Genomic DNA, 19,249 nt, shown 5'->3' with positions numbered 1-19,249 from the left:
TAGTATACACTGAAAGATAAGTACAATATTTATATTTCAGTTAGTTTATTTATAATTGTATGGTAAAAATGAGAAAGTGTCTGATTTTTTCAGTAATAGTGTGCTGTGACACACTTGTATTTTTTGTCTGATTTTGTAGGTTTTAAGTGAGATGAAACTTGGGGGTTTGATAGGAATTGTTAGGAAAATGGGTTAAAACTTGCAGGTTATTTCTGTGCAGGGGAGACTAGAGTCCTAAACTGAAAGTATTTAAAGAGCTCTTAATGTATCATTTTAAGTAAAATGTAGACTTTCAAAAAAAAAAGTCCAGCCATTTTTGAAGTGCAGTTAAGCACAATGATCAGACATATTCCCAACAAAAAAAAAAGGTCTTTTGTAGATATGGATTTTCTGTGAAAGAAATGGACTGGAGAAACTAGAGAGTTCTACTTGGTATGCTAGTAAATTTCCAATTGTATGTTCAGTATTCTGTTTCCATATGCCAGACTTTTCCTCAAAAATTTATTGAACCCAGCATCAACAGAATAACATTTGCTCCTGTATTCTTGTACTTAGTATTTAGTGATAGGAAATGGAACTTGGAATCACACTGAGGACCCAAACACTGATCATTAATTTACAAGTTTTCTGTGAAGTAGAGCGAGAGCAGAAAGAGCAAAGGCATCAGCTTTCCATTGTGCATTAACAGTAGCTACCCTGAAGTAATAGCAGATTAATAGGAGTTACCACATGCCCTTTTGTACTAAGGGTCTCTCTTGTTTACATTTAGATCTTTAACCTGGGATTACTCAAAATAAACAAATTATGTATTTTTCAATGTTTTTGAAAGCAATCAATTCTATGTACAACACTACTAAGTGATGTTTGTACGAATTTTGCTTTCCTTTACCACCTACGCTTACAAGTTTATTGGAAATTCAGTGAGTATCTGTGAATTCTAGAGAATTTTAATATGCTGTTTTCCTGAGTCTTAACATTTTACTCATTCAATCTGTTCCAGATTGCAGCATCATATGGAAATGCTATTTGTATTTTTGAACCTCTTGGTATAAATTCTCACAAAAGAAATTGTGTAAGTATGCATTACATGATTAAACTATGTCTTGTGTTGTTGGAGCAGATAAAAATATGCTTACCACTTGTTAAAGCCCCATTAGACTGGAACAAGGGAGATTAACTGAGAAATATGTTCATGTTAGACATATACATAGTTCAAATATTTGTATAGTGAGAAATCAGAATTAATTTCTTATTCTAAACAATACTGTCTAGCGTATGTCCCTTAAAATAAAAAGCTGTCATTTGAAAATGAAGGTTAAAAAATATTATGTTCCTTAGTTTTCACCTATTCTGTAGGAGTATTTTATTAAATGGAACATGGGTGATTTTTTTTTTTGTTGTTGTTTATATTCCTCCTTCCCTAACCAGGGATACGGTATTTAGCGAGTCCCTAGTATTCTGGATGATGCTAGCAATATTGGTTTGGAACATCATGCCAAAATAGTGAATGTTCAGTTTTCTGCTGCTAGAAGAATTTCAGTGCTGCATTTCATCATTGCTGAATCGAGTATTTAATAATTGCATTCAACTGATTTACAATCTATTACAATCTGAATTTATTTTCAAAAGAATTAATAGAAATCTGAAATTTACATTTGTAAATTCATATAGAAAGTAAAAAATGCTGTTACTTTATTGCTTTTTTGCTGTTAAGAACTAACCCTTTATTCCTAATGTTTTTATACGACAGCAACTGAAGTGTCAGTGGCTTAAATCGGGGCAATTTTTCCTTAGTTCTATGACTTACAACTTAGCATGGGATCCTCAAGGTAATATGAAATTGATTAGTGTTTGTTCAAAATTTATAACTGTAGAATGATTCTAGTTACAAATATTTTTTATTTAAATAAAATTGGAGTGTGAATATATATGTATTAGATAAGCAATTCTCCAACTGTGGTAGGTACACTACCTGTGGTACACAGGTTGATAGAAACTTTAGTATCACACTAAAAATCCATTGCAGTTTCTATTTATGAAGGGGCTACGCCAAGTACTTTTGAATTTTAGATATAGTATGCTAGGTCTTAGTTTGGAAACTGCACTCTTAGGTAGCAACTGATATAAATACATCACTAATGCTAAGATAGTTGGAATGTTATGATTAGCATACATTTTGATAGGAAAAATACATACGTTATGTTTTAAGATTTCTGACATTGTCACGCTTGGAATTTGACCGGTTATTGAACTGTGTATAGTATTCACTCTTAACCATAGTGCATTACTGTGATGTTCCCCTCTGGTGTTATCTGGACTGGTGATCTGCTAGGTTACTCCAATCCTTGACTCTGGGAGCCAGCCTTACCTTGCTCTACTATGAGAAGCCCCGCTCCTGGGCTGTTTACGCACAGCCTCTGGCATGTAAGCTGCTCCTTGGATTGTGCAACCAAATGATACTAGCCAATGCCTCCGATCCCAGGCAACTCTAGTAATCTGTCTTACAGTGTCCAGTTATGCCTGCTGGACGCTGCAAGCTTATGCGTTCAGCAGTTTAACAAAGAAATTGATATGTACCAGGCTTGTTCTCCCAAGGGGAGTCTCTGACACACTTCAAACCAAACATACTGCTTCAGGTAGAATAAACAAACAGATTAACTACAAAGGTCAGTTTTAAGTGATTATAAGTCAAAGCATAACAAGTCAGATTTGGTCAAATGAAATAAAACAAAACACAGTCTAAGCTGATCTTAACACTTTCAATGCCCTTACAAGCTTAGATGCTTTTCACCACAGGCTGGCTGGTTGCTCTTCAGCCAGGCTCTCCCCTTTGATCAGCGCTTCAATCGCTTGGTGTGGTGTCTGTGTATATGCAGGTGGAAGAGAGGGAGCATGGCAAACGTCTCTCTCTTTTATCATGTTCTTTCTTCCCTCTTAGCTTCAGAGGCAGATGCGTATTACCTTATCACAGTCCAAACTGACTAAAGGAAGGGGGGGTGACTCCCTCGAGAGTCCAATAAATTATTTTGTTGCTGCCTAGTCCAGCGTCTTTTGTTCCTGTGAGGCTGGGCTGGGTTTGTCCCATACATGCCCTGATGATGTGTGAACTGCCTCTCAGCTCTCAGAGAGTTTTTACCTAGGCTTATTTTAAGTTATGAGGATACATTTTCAGCCTCATAACTACATACATTAAATTATAACTTATACCCTTACTATAACATTACTGTAACAACAATGCTCAGTGCATCATGAGCCTTCCGAAAACGCCCAACATGACAAATTTTGCATTGGATACCACACAATCATTTTACAAGGATGAACATGCGGGTGCGGGGTGTTCCCTCAAGGTACACAGTGTCACAATTACTTGTGTAGAGAAAACTATTTTAAAAATATTCATCTTAACAGAGGGGTAAATTCTTTCCTCTTTGCCAGTTCCACATTTCAAAGCAAGACATGACCATTTTCCTCCTGAAGGATGTTGTAAGTGCTGCATGTTTTGAGTGACTAAAAGAAAAGCTACTGATGAGAAATAGTTAAATAAATGGAAAGTACCACTTTACATGGTTAAAAATATTTCTACTATGGATCCAGGCTACAGCTATGAACTGCAGAGGAGAATGTGTGCCATCTGATTTTATAATAATCAAAGAAACTTAAGTTCATTTGTACAAAGATACAGATTAGTATGTCAGGGTTGGAGAAGTATAAGGTTGCTCTTAAGTGGCTAAGAACAGGAGAGTGAGTGGAAAATGGATTAAGGGGTGATCAGCATGTTTGTAATAGAAGAAAAAAATTAACAGTTTAGAGGGAACTGGCAAAATCAGCTGTGCCCAAGAGCAGGCAGTCCTAAACTACATTTAAAATCATGTTATGCCTCTAATCCCCTCCCTAGGCCATTAACAAGGAAGCCCAAGTTCCTGCCCTGGCACACCAGATTGAGGCACCCAAGAACTCACTAGTGTATGGGTTGAGCCTATCAGTGTGAAAACAGCCTGTATCTCTCCCTGAGAAAAGAAGTCATATTCAGACATTTATGAATCTTTGCTGGTTAGCTTGATGATGGCTTTGGGGAGGCAGGAATCATCCTTTTTTCCTTCCTTTCCCAACTACACCAGTATGAGAAGACACAAACCCCCACCCAATTATGCTTAGATACCCAAGTGTTAGTTATCTTAAAAATGCCAGTGTTAAATAAAATACTTGAAATGTATCTAACACTCTTGCAAGGACTCTTTCACTCTGTGCAGTGCAGCAAACAGTTGAAGCCAAGAATGCGGGTCCAAGAGAGCATATCAGTACCTGTGAACTTGTCTTTTCTTCAAGCATTGCCTACACAGCTCCACATTTTTCGCTCCACATCTTAGCAGGAGCCCTCTAGAAAGCTTGGACCTTTGAGGTTGGGCACACGCTTCCTTGTGATACTTGAACATTCAGACCTGAAGGTATATAAGACGTGATGACTCTACCCCTCAGTTCCTTCCAGCCACAAGAGTGTACCTGGTCAGAAAACAGTCATATAGACACACATAATACAACTACAAATACAACTTCCTTATGTCCTTTTCATGGGGAGTGGATGTTCTCAGTTAGGAGGCTTATTTCTCATTACCTCTACAAATGAAAGTAGCTAATTACCAAGTTCTTGTGGCCAGATAGGATTATTTTAAATGGCACAAATTCCAGTGACTTCTGTATAGAATAAAATTGCAAAGTGGTCATCTGGAAGATGACCATAAATAGGAGATAGCAGATGTGAGTCCTTCAGCCCTTCCAGCTTTCACCAGACATTTTCTATTGGCTGTGATTTAGTAATGTAGTAAGTTTTTGAAAAATCAAGAGGTGTAGTTTTCTCCTTCACAATTGGGCTCCTTGGTATGGATGTGTACAACCTATTAGAATGGATTGCTCTAATTAATCACTACAGAAAAGAGAGTTTCTTCTTTACCTGTAAAATGGGTTCTGTGAGAGTACCTCTAGTAATTGATATGCCTGACTAGTTATTGATATTAACCAGTCTCTTAGCATGTTAATTCTTGGACAGGCACTTTGCTGGTGCCTATGTAATCTATGCCTATAAGAAATGACTTCATGTGCCTGGATATTTTTTTTTCCCCTGCAGTTCTTTGACTGTCAAATGGACAAATCACCTGTGTAGAAAAGGACAACTAAGTAATATTTATACTCTATTTCATACTCTAATAGAAACCCATTTTACAGGAAGGCAGAAGTTCCTTTTGAAGTTAAGTTCGGAAGAGAAGTTTGATCTTGTGACATTCTGGAAAAAATCCAAGAACTACTCTTTTTTGAGACTCAACTTGTCTGTGTAGTCTCCTTTTTGTTTTCTTCAACTTGCACATTGAAAAATTTGTAAGAGGGAGATTTGTAAATATCTTGGTTTCTGATACAGTGATGATATTTGTGAAATTTTGCACGTCTTTGATCTACACTTCTGGTAGTGTAATTAGTTTTTGGCAGAAAAGATTCCCATAGTCTACAAAATAAATTTTCTAATGGATGGACTGAATAACAAGGCCTTATCACAGAGAGTAACAAGACATGTTTTAATTTAAATAGCTCCAAATAGTGGGTTGGCTTACTGATATAAAGGGAAATAAATCTGGGCATTGGGAGAACAAATGTTTATCATCTGCCATTACAAATGCTTAAGTAATGTGTACTAAATGTTTGCAAGTTTAAATGTAATATGAATCAGTAGCTGTGTCTTTTGGAAATACGAAATCAATATTGTTGTTCATAAAATTATTGGGGTTTATTTTTAATTCAGATGGTTTAATATCCAAAACAATATCAATTATTTTCATATTACTGTATTCATAATGGCAGGGAAAAAAGCACTCTTGCTTAAAATAGATGGTAAAAATCTAAAAAAATTAATAAAACCAACTGGAGCTGAGTGTGCCATGTCTGAATAATCTACTGTAATCAAAATGGACTTCATAAAGTTGTGTTTCTCGGCTATTTTTAATAACTTGTCAGATATGATACTCTACATAATCTTCCAATATAAATACCTCCAGAGTTCCTCATTGTGTTCTACAACTTTAATTAATATTACTCACTTTCAGGTAACAGGCTCCTGACAGCAACTGACAACTTGCAGTTGTGGGCCCCTCCATGTAGTGACATTCTAGAGGAAGAGGAGGAAGAAGATGATGAGCCTGACAGTCAGATCAAAGATGATAAAGTTCTCCCTGTTCTAAATGACTGGAAATGTGTCTGGCAGTGCAAGTAAGTTAATCTGTAATCTAAGATGTGTTAACTAGATGTAAAAGACCACATTTTAAACATGTGCCATTAAAAACATTTAAATATGTAGAGCGCTGCACAGATACAAAATTTATATCTGCAGATATAAAGTGGATATCCATGGTGTCACAGGGCTCTAGCAGCAATAAGCGAGACCAGCAGGGCCATGGCCCGTGACTGAGTCAGGAACCGCAGTGGCAAAAGCAGCAGCATGTGTTGCAGGAGCCAGCGCCCAGCCCAGGCAGCTCTTCCAGCATGGCTGAACCGCCCCCAGCCCTGCCCACTGGAGCGGGCACCAGGCTCATCGGCAGCTGTCCCTGGTTATGCTAGTATGTGCAAGAGGCTTGCACGCTCCCAGACAGGAGACACACACTGCTGCATGATTAATAATAATAATGCTGTTTTTGAATATAGTGATGGAATAAGTGAGGAGATCAAAAAGAAACAACAAAGAATTGAAAGAAGAAAAATGGGAAGGGGAAAAAGAATACAGTCAAAAGGAAAAAGGTGGGCGGGGCGGGTGGGGCGGGGGGACGACAAAAAAGTAGACAAACCCTTAAGCCAAGATATGATGCATGGGGACCTGGGTAGAATGCTAATATGGTAATTTAAGGTGAAGGGCACTCTAACCAAAAAAGGGCAGTGAACCACTGAGCAATGGAATTTCTTTAGAGTTTACAGAATTACAAAAGAGTTTCAGATATATATTTCAGAAGGATATACAAGTTCAAGTACCCAGAAAAATTATTAAATATTGACAGACTGAATCATTAAATGCAGTTAGAGGGGAGAACTGTCACCAGAATTTTAGTGTGTTAAAAGAAATACATCATTATAACCTAGTAACTTTTCCAGACTTATATTTTTATGAGGTATAATCAGACAAATATTCTTTCCCCATGTGGGCCCCATTCGTCCAGGTGTCAACCACCCAACTGAAGAGACCTTTACCTTTAAAGAAATTTTCAACCAGTCGAATTGTATATTTGAATAATGTTAAGAATTTTTTCTTTAAATAACAAGTAGCTGTACAATATTTCCTCTTCAGCTCCCATTCTAGCAGTACTCTGTGTTGCTTTCCCAGAAGCATTCCAAAGTCTATTAGGAGGGATGTGCATGTCAGCCTGTAGATGTAATATTCCAGCTGTATTTAACAAAGTTCTCTCCATATCCTTAGTTCCTGTCATGCTACTTTTGCCTTTGCTCTCATCTTGACTGTTCATTTAGTGTAATTTACATTTCTGTTTTAATTATTGTTGTATTTGTTACATAGATTTTTAAGTCCAGAAGGGACTATAATGATCACGTAGTCTGACCTGTTGTATAACAAAGGCCATAGAATTTCACTCAGTAATTACTGCATCCTGTCCATATCTTATAGTTGAGCTAGAATATATTTTTAGAAAGACATCCAATCTTACTTTATAGACTTCAAGTGATAGAGAATTCACCATGTTCTTTGGAAAATTATAACAGTTAATTACCTCACTGTGAAAAATTTTCCCCTTATTTCCAGTTTGAATTTATGTAACTTCTACTTCCAGCCATTAGGTCTTGTGATGCCTTTTTCTCCTAGATTAGAGTTAGATTGTGATCAAGTCAACTATTAACCTTTTCTTGGGTAAACGGAATAGACTGACCTTATTAAATCATTGTAAGACAGGTTTTCCAGACCTCAAATCATTCTTGTGGCACTTTTCTGACCCCCCCCCCCCCCAATTTCTCAACACCCTTTTTAAATTTTGGACATCAGAGCTGGACTGCCATATTCCAATAATGGATCAATGCCGTATATAGACATATCCCCTCTGTATGCTTGATCAATATTATACATCCAAAGATTGCATTTAGCTCTCTTAATCACAGTATCCACTGGGAACACATATAAAGTTAGTTATCCACTATGACCTGTAAGTCCTTCTCAGAGTCTCTGTCTGCTGGGATACAGCCGACCATCCTGAAAATGTGACTGATGTTCTTTGTTCTTATGTCTGAACTTGCATTCTTGTGTTTGAATGAGCTCAACTCACCAAGCTGTGGATGGAAGCCCCTTCCATCCTGGCTGAGCATTTTATATCACTCAGGCTTGAATATTCTCAGCTTACTGTTATGGTTCTCTGGCTTTATCAGAAAAATCAGTGATTTGGTAGTCACTACTCCAGAATATTTTCAGAGGGTCACCATTCACACAGATGTCCCTAACTTGTGTGATAACAGATGAATGCTGTTCTAGATAGGAGTGTTCATTTATGCACCTCAGTGTGTCTTGGCTCTGAAAGCCAAAAGAAGCCAGCCTAAGTATCAGTAGCTTGGAATTTTGGGCCATAAAATTGCCATCTGAACTTTCCTGCCATGAGAGGTCATTCAGACTATCATGGACTGAGTGGCTGCCATGTTCTAGATTAAATGAGAACTGATCTGTTCTTCAGTCCCAACTTAGAAGGTGCTCTGAGGGACTGGTATGACCGAAACAATATATTCTTCTGTTCTTTACTTGACAGACAAGGAGATTTTCCAAGTGGGTGACTTATTCTACCAGTTGATTGATTCTTGAAAAATACTGTGCTAAATCCTCTCCTTTCCAGATGGGGTTCCTTGAAATTAGGTGTCTTTGCTTCTTCAGGCAATGCCAAGTGCCTCAAATTTTGTTGAGAAAGAGTCCCAGACTAACTAGGAGATGCTTTTCTTTTGCACTTGGATCAAGAGCTTATGTGCATTTGCTCTGGCCAAAAAAAAAAAAAGTTATTTTCTTCCCATTCTCTTTTCTCAATGTGTCAGATATTTTTCTGCAAAAATAATCCTAAACTGCTATAGCTATTTTTAGCTGGATGCAGCACATAGCAGCTGAGACACATTGGAATGACTATAAATTATCAACATGCTTCACTTAAATATTACATAATGATATTTGATTAATTGTATATTTGGAGCAATAATATTATAAAAATACATACACTGTAGTCAGTCAAGGTTTAAAGCTGACCTGTCTTTCTTCCCTAGGACTGCAGTATCTGTACATCTGATGGAGTGGTCTCCTGATGGTGAATACTTTGCAACAGCTGGAAAGGTAAGGACAAATAACAAGTAGCTAAGTCTTCAGGTGTGGATTCATCACAAGCTTGATGATAACTAATATGCAAAAATGATGTACTGTGTGCAATTGTGTAGCCATAGTTAAGCAAAGCTAATCCCAGTATCTAAATAACCAAACAGTTTCAAATGTATAGTGAAGATTGAGTTTCAGCTTCCATTCTTACCGTCCATTTCAGTTTTTCATATCTTTCTCACACTGCTTTTGGGATTAAAGTTTCAAGTAACTATACATTTTTAGTTCATCTAAAGTCCTGTCACTTGAGTGATATTCTTGAGTTTACATTCTGGTAGTTCAGCATTTGTTAGTCATATCACTAATTCCACTAAGGGAAAAGATGAGTTTGAGGAACAAATTTTTTTATGTACTTCAACTCTTAACTCTTCTCCTTAATGGTTACCTTGAGTCACCAGCATGGTCGTTATGTTGCTGTTATAGAAGAGAGAGAGAGAGAGAGAGAGAGAGAGTGTGTGTGATTTTACTAGGAATGTGCCCATTGTAGTATCTTGGCTAGGTACTACATCTTAAGCTCCTTGTGATTAGAAAGTGACCAAAGGCTAGGCTTTGAAAGTCTTATTCTTAGTATATCTCCATCTGCTGTGCATATAAATTTATACAGACAAGATTCCCAGACTAGATAATTGCAGCAGATGGTACCAGAAACCCATTCTCTGCCTCTGTGTCAGAAGAGGCTTCCATTTAGGTTGCAACATATAGCTCTATTGGATGTATAGCTTTAATCATAACTCTTAACATTGCTGCCTGCCAAGCATTTTTGTTAGTCCTGCTTGCAGGATCTGTGGTCAAGCATATCTTGTGATCTCTTTGTGGGAATTTTATTTTTTAGCGAGGCTGTGAGGTCTGTAATAGATTTTTTTTAAAAAAAAAAATTGATTTCCTTCCATTTTCTTCTCCCTATCTCAGTCAATCCTGCAACTGAGAGAGCTATTCTCCTATCATTGTGTAATTGAATTTACACTGGTAATTATTGGGCAGCTAGGCATCTCTTAACACACACCAATGCAGGTGGAGGTCAGTCTAACCTGCTGAAAATCTGGTGAAAGGAACCTGAACAGGGTCAAAAGGGGAGGAAAGGAAGAAATTGGCTTGTAGTTTTATTTCTGATGCTATCTGCTTCAGTTATGAAGCAGAGATTCTAAACAGCAGTGAGGACAGATTAATGAGGAAAATGAGGTAGAAAGAATTCCTAGGAGAATTTAAGAAAGATTTGGACAAAGAGAGTAAGGTAGCATAGAAGAATAATGTTCTTCCATCTATTGGAAAGGCAAAAAGGCTACTGCTAAAATTCTCTCTCATGCTACTTTTAACACATTTCCATGCCTGCCTCTTCATTGGCTTCCAGTTTCTTATCCCTTCCAATTCATCCACCATGTCCTTACTTTAAAGACACTATGCAGACTTATCTGTGTTTCCCCAGACCATACATAAGTGGCTTCCACACTTTTTCCTTCATTCTCTATAATCATCTTTTTACTGCTCTCTTCATGTTTCTGTCATTGTCATTTTCAGGCCTTCATTCATACTATACCTATATTTGGCTGTCTTCTTCTGTTTGTGCTACAACTGCCTTCACTGTCCTCCAAACTCTTTATAAAATTAACATCTAATAGAAATTAGTTTTCCTTTGTTCCCTCTACCTCTTACCTTAATTGTGTGCCACATCTTATTTTGTCTGTCTTAGAGTATTTCTTACTAGGTAAGGAACTCTAAATGTATAGTGCTATGTATGTAGGATCAGATTCTTAGTTGGTGTATTACACCAACTAGATCTTTCCTTCTGCCAGACATTACATTAGTTTCCTGTGCGCATTCAAATGATTGATCACAAATAAGCTGGCAGTCATTTTTTTGCTCATGCAGTTTTGATATGTGCTGTCCACCATATCATCGTACTGTGTTATGTAACGTTTGGTAATTTTAAAACATGAAATTGAATAGGCTACTGTAAATTCTCCACACACATTAAAAGTGTACATTTTTAATAAGTTACCTCTCGGTATTGGTGGTGATGCTATATTATTAACATTTCAACTTGATTTTCATTAACTACGTCATTAGATGTACACCACCAACATAACTTCATCCATACTTTTTGTGACATTTGTACTTGTAGCCCATTCATCCTATGTATGTTTTTGTTTATTTTCCCAGGATGATTGTCTCTTAAAGGTATGGTATCCAATGACTGGGTGGAAGTCATCTCTTCTACCACGGGAGAGTGAAGAAAAGAAAAAAAGCTCAGCACTTGTTCACTTTTCCTTTGTTTATCTGGCACATCCTCGAGCGGTGACAGGATTTTCATGGCGTAACACTAGCAAGTACATGCCCAGGTTAGAAAGTTCCTGTAAGGAATTTTGATCAAAATTTTCAAGCCTGGGTGCTTCAAGTTACTCTTAAATAGGTGTATGAATGAAAATAACTTCATTTTCAGTGGTTTCTCATTCACTTTTTGGGCACATTTCTAAATTAGACCATGTCCATTATTGTACCTACATCTAAATTTAGGCACTTTAATTTTAGACGTACAAGTTTAAATTTTGGCCTTTTTCTTTGTGATAGTTTAAATATATTTATGTATTATCCTGAAGATGTAATGCTTAAGGATGTACACATATAATTTCAGCTTCTGTTTGTTATGATAGTTATTTAATTCAATCATCTAGTATTTTCCCTACTTCTTTTGAAACTAACACACATTTTCATTGAATTGTAGGGCCCCAATTCTGCAAATACTTATGTACATCTCACCTGTAACTTATTAAAAGGTGACAAGACCTGAGTTCAAGTTACTGTGGTCTCTCTCTGCACTTTAAACATGTGCGTAGTCCCATTGACTTCATTGGGACTACTTATATGCTTCAAGGTAAGCATGTGTATAAGTACTGGCAGGACTGAGGCATAGGGCACCCTTTAGCAACCTCTTACTACTATTTGAAAAGTATCAACTTTTCTGTACATTTCAAATAGTAGCGAACCATGATTGTAGGTTTCCGAATGTTTAGACAACCACTGTCAGTCACTGAATTGCATACAAATGTAAGAAGATCTAATAAAGAGAGATGAAAAGCTGTCAGGCCAGCTCCTTAGCTGCACCTATTGTGTGGGGGGGGGAGGGGGGAGGGGAGGAAGGGTGTTGCGAAGACGTGCAATATTAACTTCAAGCCACCTTTTGTTCTGCCAGTCGTGGGCCACCTGGGGACCAAAAGGGCACAAAGTAGCCAGAGCTGAAGTCATGGTATAACCCTTATAAAATTATAAGAAACTATATATAGATTTTGAATGTAGATCTTAAATTACATTTCAAAATATTTTAGAAGGAATTTCTTCACTTACTTTCTAGGACCTGAATTCAGGGCCCTAAATATTAAGTTGACATTGCAGCCAAGAGGGATGGGGAATATAGCTCCTTGACTTGTTTTAGAGTGGTCACCATTAAAAAGGTTGCTTTTTTTTTATGGTAACTACTGTATGTGTTAATAATGTTATCAACTATTACAGAAGGAGGATGGTATTTTGAAGGGTGAAGTTATGCAACCCTTATTACATTGATGAACACTTACTCAAGCAAGAAGTCTATTGACATCAGTAGTGCTATAAAATCTGATCTAAACTTTAGTACATTGTTAAGAGTAGGAAGCACAAGTATAAATCTTTTCTTCAGGAAATATTACTATGGCATTGGAAGGAAAATCCGTGTAAATTGTTGTTAATTAACTAACTCCTTTCTAAAGCAGACATGATAAATATAGTAGCTTAGGATTTCATTTTCACTCCTGTAGAGGTGCAATGTACATGCTCATACTTTACACAACCCAGCAAACCAGATAATTATAACTGTAACTATAAACTTACTTACAGTAGTGTTCAGTTAATTCATCTGACTCGATGTTACTATCAGATGCACTTTTGTTGGTGATCTACAATTTCCTATTAGCTAGGATATTTAAATTGTTACCACTATTATAAACACGTTTCAGTTCCAAGAACCTTCCAAGAAACAGAACATAGCTCCCTAACACTTGTATGTTTTTGTATTTTCAGTTGTGTAACTATACTTCGTTTAGTTACATGAGGTAATCCTGACGTGTTTATTTTCAGGGGGTCTGTCTGTAATGTGTTACTTACTTCATGCCATGATGGTATCTGTCGGCTGTGGGCAGAGACTTTATTACCAGAGGATAGTCTTCTGGGTGAGCAGATCTGTGAGACTAGCACTTCCAGCAGTAGCAGCAGCCTGTTGCATTCTGGAAGGCAAAAAGACAGAATACAGCATGCTCTAGAGGTACTGTTAAATATTTATGTTGCTAATTAATTTTTATTTCAGTAGTTAACATTTTGGGCATGTAAAATTTTTCAGGGATTTGAAAAACTGAAACCACGTGCTGTCTAGCTTTTAGTATACAGTAGATCAGAATGTAACAATCAGAGTTCCTTTACATACTCAGTTTAAAACAGATCACTCAAGAAGAGAGACAATTTATGTTTGTAGGCCTGAGAATAAAACTCTTTTAAGACTCAGATGAAAAATTGAATGAATCTGCTTCCTCCTCAGCTGAGTATAGAGTTGTTAGGAGCAGATGATGTTAAATACTGCACAGTAATTGGTGGTTTCATTCTGATTGGAGAATGAGATTCCATAGTTGTGAAAACATCCATGGAAACCAAGCATTGAAACATTTTCTTGGATGCATGTAGGAAAAATATTATTTACCCCTTAATAAGGTTAGATAGTAGCATATAATTGAGATTTATTCTTCAAAAAATATAAAATTTCCAGCTCATTTGGTTTTCATTGCATTGCTTATTAAGAAGACAGTTTCAGTACTGGGGAGATTTTTCAGCTCTCTCCAGGTAAAATGTATGCCATGAATACAAACCTTTTCTTTTGGTCTCTAAGTGATTTGGTTTGGTTAATGTCTTTAAAGGGCTGTTCTGCTTTGAAAAATGTCTTTGCAAAGATGGCATTGTGGTGTTTCATGTTTGAGTCTCAGTGTTACCTGTATCAAATTTTTAGTTTAGGGGGAATAAACTACCAGTTTTGAAAACTCATCCTGCGCTATGAAAATCATACTGGGCTCTTCCCTTCTGGCATATCACCAGTAGCAAATACGTAGTAGGACAAATTATGCCCTCAGTTGAACTTTTAGAAGCCATTGTCTTTAAATTATGGCCTCAGTTATATTTGTGCAACTCCTGAAAGCTGAAGGCTTTTATGAATGAATCAAGACAAGTGTGAAGATTATGTACAGTAATACAAATCCAAAGTGTGTGACAATGTATGATGCCTCTGGAAGGTCATTGCCTCAAGGATCCATTATCACAGTGGTTCTCAACCAGGGGTACATATATCCATAGGGGTACTCAGAGGTCTTCCAAGGGGTACATCAGCTCATCCAGAAATTTTGCCTAGTTTTACAATAAGCTGCATAAAAACACTAATGAAGTAAGTAGAAACTAAAATTTCATTCAGCCAATAACTTGTTTATACTATTCTATATTTTCAGCGGTTCTCAAACAGTGGGTTGCAGCCCCAAAGAGGATTGTGAGTTTGTTTTAATGGAGTCACCAGAGCCAGCATTAGACTCGCTGGGGCCCAGGGCAGAAAGCTGAAGCCGCATGGGGGTGAAGTGCAAGTCCCACTGTGTGGGGCTGAAGCCAAAACCTGAGTTTTTAAGTGAGGTGAAACTTGGGGTACATAAGACAAATCAGACTCCTGAAGGGGGTACAGTAGTCTGAAAAGGATGAGATCCATTACTTATTCAGACTAATAGCTGTGACAACTTTTGGAATGACAGCTGCTTTCATACTAAGACATGCTTACTCTGCTGGTAAACAAAAGTTGTTACTGCTCTGTCTCTACACAAATGCTGTCACAAAATATTTTTTTGATTAGAGCAGAGACTTCAAGGCTTTCAAATGTGGCTTTGATTAGAAAAAAAAAGTGCACAGTTTAAAAACCTCAAACTATCTGCATGCAGGATCGTCACATCTTAGGTTTTAGGAAACAAAGTTTCAGGATTTACATAGATATATTCTCATGAATCAACTTCACAATGCATTGTTTTCTTTTAGATTTAAATGTGATTTTTCTCTTTACTTCAGACGCTTCACCACTTGAAAAATATGAGAAAAGGACAAAGAAGATCTTCAGTTTTTATTACCCACACAGAATTATTGCCTGATCAACAGGGCTCGCATGAAGTTCGTCGTCATATTTCACATCATGCTAATGCACTCTGTCACTTTCATATAGCAGCAAGCATCAACCCTACCACAGGTGAAAATACTTTTTTTTTTAGATGCCCAATAATAATTTATCCAAAATGGAAATGGTAGGGAGATGGTGTTTGCGTAGTGCTCATGATTTGATCTGCTTTCTTGAGTATTGTCCATAGCAAAGATGTCATTTCACTGGTCTCTAATTATCATAGAGTCTTGCAGGACAGACAGCACCTGAATTTCTAATGTAAAAACAAACACTCTCCCCCTATCTTTTTTTTTCAGGTTGGAAAACAAAACCTTTGGGTCATCTTTGTACATAATAAAGAACCAAAAAAAAGGCACAAACTCAAGTTTGGTTTGTTCTTGGGTTTGGCGGGGAGGGTCCTTTGCAGATCTCTTAACATTTTTGGGGCAATAAGTTACACTTATAGAGTATGTTCACACTGACACTGGAGTGTAATTTCCAGCTCAGGTAGATGTACATTTGCTAATTGTGATCGAGCTAGCATGCTAAAAATAAAGTGTAGATACAGCCACATGGGTAGCAGGACAAGCTAGCCGCCCTGTGTACAATCCTGTTTGCAACCCTAGGTGCATACTTGGGGTGGCAAACCTGTCCTGCCGCCTGTGCACCCTTGGCTACACTGCTATGTTTAGCTCCTCTTTTCAATCAGAGCTAGTGCAGGTATATCTACCCAAGCTGGGAATTTCACCTCCAGCTCCAGTGCAGATGTACCTTTAGGTACGATAATGATAGGTGCTTTGGGAGAAACATGCACAAAGGTTTAGGGACATGCCTGGGAGGCACTGTGGCCTATCAGGTTTGTCTTTAGCAGTGGAATCAAGTGACTTGATTCTGGTCTTTAGGTCTGATACTTCAATTTACTATAGTTTTTGAGCACTTCTGAAGATAGCCATGAGCAGTCACAACCGCAGCCTAACATAGGTACCCATGGTACATGTGCATCCTCAGTGGTGTACACTGAATGAGAGAGTTCTGAACAAGTCTTTAGCCAGCCACTACTCCCTCTTTCCATCTGGTGATACGTCTTATCCTATTTAAAAATTTGTAAAATAGGAGTCTCTTTAACTACGCACAATTTTAAAAATAAAGCATTAACAAAACCACATGAAATTCCCAAAACAAGCTTTTTTTAATAAAGAAGTTGTTAACTTGTAGTCACTTATCATATTTACAAAACCCTAGCACTTAAAGGATATAAATAGTTAAGGCCATAAATTATACACTGTCCACATAAACAAAGAGATTGTTCTTGTCAAGTGTAAAGAAATGCATATTTAATCTCAACCACAACAACCTTAACTCTGACCCAAAATACAGTATATTCTTACACCCATAATCTCAAACTATAAATACAAAACAAAAGAAATTATAAAAGTTGATGTAGCACATTGAGTCTCAAATGCAAGTCAGCAATACATGTATAATTTTACCATTTAATATTATACGCTTTTTTACTAAACTACACATACAGCATTATTCCATTAATTTCAGAGAGCACATAAGTATGAAACTGAAAAATTGTCAGTTAATAAATATATTAACTGAATGTTTTCCATTTGACAGTATCCCTAAAAGAAACATGTAGATATGAAAGCAAACTAACAAAAATAGATTTAAGAATAACTAATCAGAGTTAGGGCTGTGTTATGATTAATATTTGGTAAGAATGTTTGTGTGTAGCATAAGATTTATTACATTTGTCTTTAAATGGTTTGGTTTTGTGAATAATTTTATACATAACTCCAATGTTTTTCATGTAGAGAACCTTAACTTTTGTTATTGCAACTGGTTTTTGTTTATGGAACGAAGCTAATTTTAATTCTTCAGCTTATAACAACCCATTTCCATTAGTATCTGTAAATTATCCGCTGTCTTGTGTGTATAACTTGTTTTATCTTACAGATATAAATCTATGAAGTTCTGTATTTTAAATAGCTAATTTACATTTACTTATGTTGTGGTTTTGGTGGGGATTTTTTACATTAAATTTTATTTCCACAGATATTCCATCAGTGTTAGCTGGGACAGCTTTTAATGTAGACGAAGGAAATGGAGGCTTTGTGGTTCATTGGCTGAATAATAAAGAATTTAATTTTACATCCTCAATTGAAGTATTTCTGCAGCAGTTAAGAAAACTTGCTGAACGACAACCAGAACAAGATGCTACTGATGCTGATGGTGAAGAGGAGGGCGAGGAAATGGAGGAGAAAGAGAGAGGCTTACATATGAAACTAGATCATGGTTGGTAATCCAGGTTATTTTACAATGTCTGCGTTAGAATTACTCTGGCAGACATAGTGCATATATGATGTCACACATCACACATATAGGCATTTATAGTTTAGGTTTCATGTGCTGTAGCTGTAACCGCTAGTGGGCACAAAAATCTCTTGCATGAATGGTTTAACAATCTTTCTTTTAGAAGGTAGTGAAGACTCCATTTTTTATAGATTATAGTGAAAAACCTAGGTTTTATATTAAGGGGTTTATACTGAACATTATTGTATGTCTGTTTGCATATCAGTGGTTGATTATTCTCTTACATCCATTTAGATTCTCACTGAGAAAATTATATATTTAACTTCAAATATGCTTTTCTGTTAAAATGTCTGCTTGTTATTAATGTATAATTATCTCTTTCCTTAGCCTAGAGAGAGTGGCATTTACAAACAATAATAAAAGATTGCTAATTTTGGATCATTCCTTTTACTATATGCAAAAGAGAAGATAAGTACAAATTATAGCCAGATGTGAGCAAGCACAAATGGAAGGAATTTGGTAATGGTAACCAAGAGTATGTCTACACTACAGGATTATTCTGATTTTACAGAAACCGGTTTTTTAAAACAGATTGTATACAGTTGATTGTATGCGGCCACACTAAGCACATTAATTCGGCAGTGTGTGTCCATGTAGTGTCGATTTCCAGAGCCTTGCACTGTGGGTAGCTATCCCATAGTTCCTGCAGTCTCCCTCGCCCCTTGGAATTCTGGGTTGAGATCCCAGTGTCTGATGGGGCAAAAAACATTGTCGCGGGTGGTTCTGGGTACAGCCTCACCCCTCCCTCCATGAAAGGAGCAGACAACCGTTTCACACCTTTTTTCCTGGGTAAACTGTGCAAACACCATAGCACAGCAAGCATGGATGCTGCTCAGCTCAACACAGCAATCATGGACGTTGTAAACACCTCGCGCGTTATCGTGCAGTATGTGCTGAACCAGGACCTGCAAAACCAGGCAAGGAGGAGGCGGCTACGAGAGTGATGAGGACATGGACACAGAATTTTCTCAAACCGCGGCCACTGCGCTTTGGAGATCCTGATGGTAATGGGGCAGGTTCTAACCATTGAACGCTGATTTTGGACCCAGGAAACAAGCACAGACTGGTGGGACCGCATAGTTTTGCAGGTTTGGGACGATTCGCAGTGGCTGCGAAACTTTCGCATGCATTAAGGGCACTTTCATGGAACTTTGTGACTTGCTTTCCCCTGCCCTTAAATGCCAGAATACCAAGATGAGAGTAGCCCTCACAGTTGAGAAGCAAGTGGCAATAGCCCTCTGGAAGCTTGCAACACCAGACAGCTACCGGTCAGTCGGGAATCAATTTGGAGTGGAAAAATC

The 19,249-nt window shown here is 37.3% G+C and overlaps 1 protein-coding gene across 7 annotated transcripts in view; it reads left to right on the top strand.

Annotated features, from left to right (window-relative positions):
• Positions 1–19,249, top strand: part of DMXL2 (Dmx like 2) — a 116,232-nt gene that overhangs the window by 19,130 nt on the left and 77,853 nt on the right. For all 7 annotated transcript variants that reach the window (XM_075069640.1, XM_032778647.2, XM_075069639.1 and 4 more), the window contains exons 3-10: positions 1,001–1,072; positions 1,751–1,829; positions 6,090–6,252; positions 9,271–9,337; positions 11,534–11,712; positions 13,481–13,664; positions 15,485–15,659; positions 17,631–17,870. In XM_075069640.1, the coding sequence (XP_074925741.1) occupies positions 1,001–1,072; positions 1,751–1,829; positions 6,090–6,252; positions 9,271–9,337; positions 11,534–11,712; positions 13,481–13,664; positions 15,485–15,659; positions 17,631–17,870 (1,159 nt within the window). The remainder of the gene's footprint in view (positions 1–1,000; positions 1,073–1,750; positions 1,830–6,089; positions 6,253–9,270; positions 9,338–11,533; positions 11,713–13,480; positions 13,665–15,484; positions 15,660–17,630; positions 17,871–19,249) is intronic.

The sequence above is a fragment of the Chelonoidis abingdonii genome, chromosome 9 (genome assembly GCF_003597395.2).
Source record: "Chelonoidis abingdonii isolate Lonesome George chromosome 9, CheloAbing_2.0, whole genome shotgun sequence".
In the NCBI taxonomy this organism is placed as follows: domain Eukaryota; kingdom Metazoa; phylum Chordata; order Testudines; family Testudinidae; genus Chelonoidis; species Chelonoidis abingdonii.
Note: the sequence above shows the minus strand (reverse complement) of the source record. Positions and strands in the feature narration are given on the sequence as shown.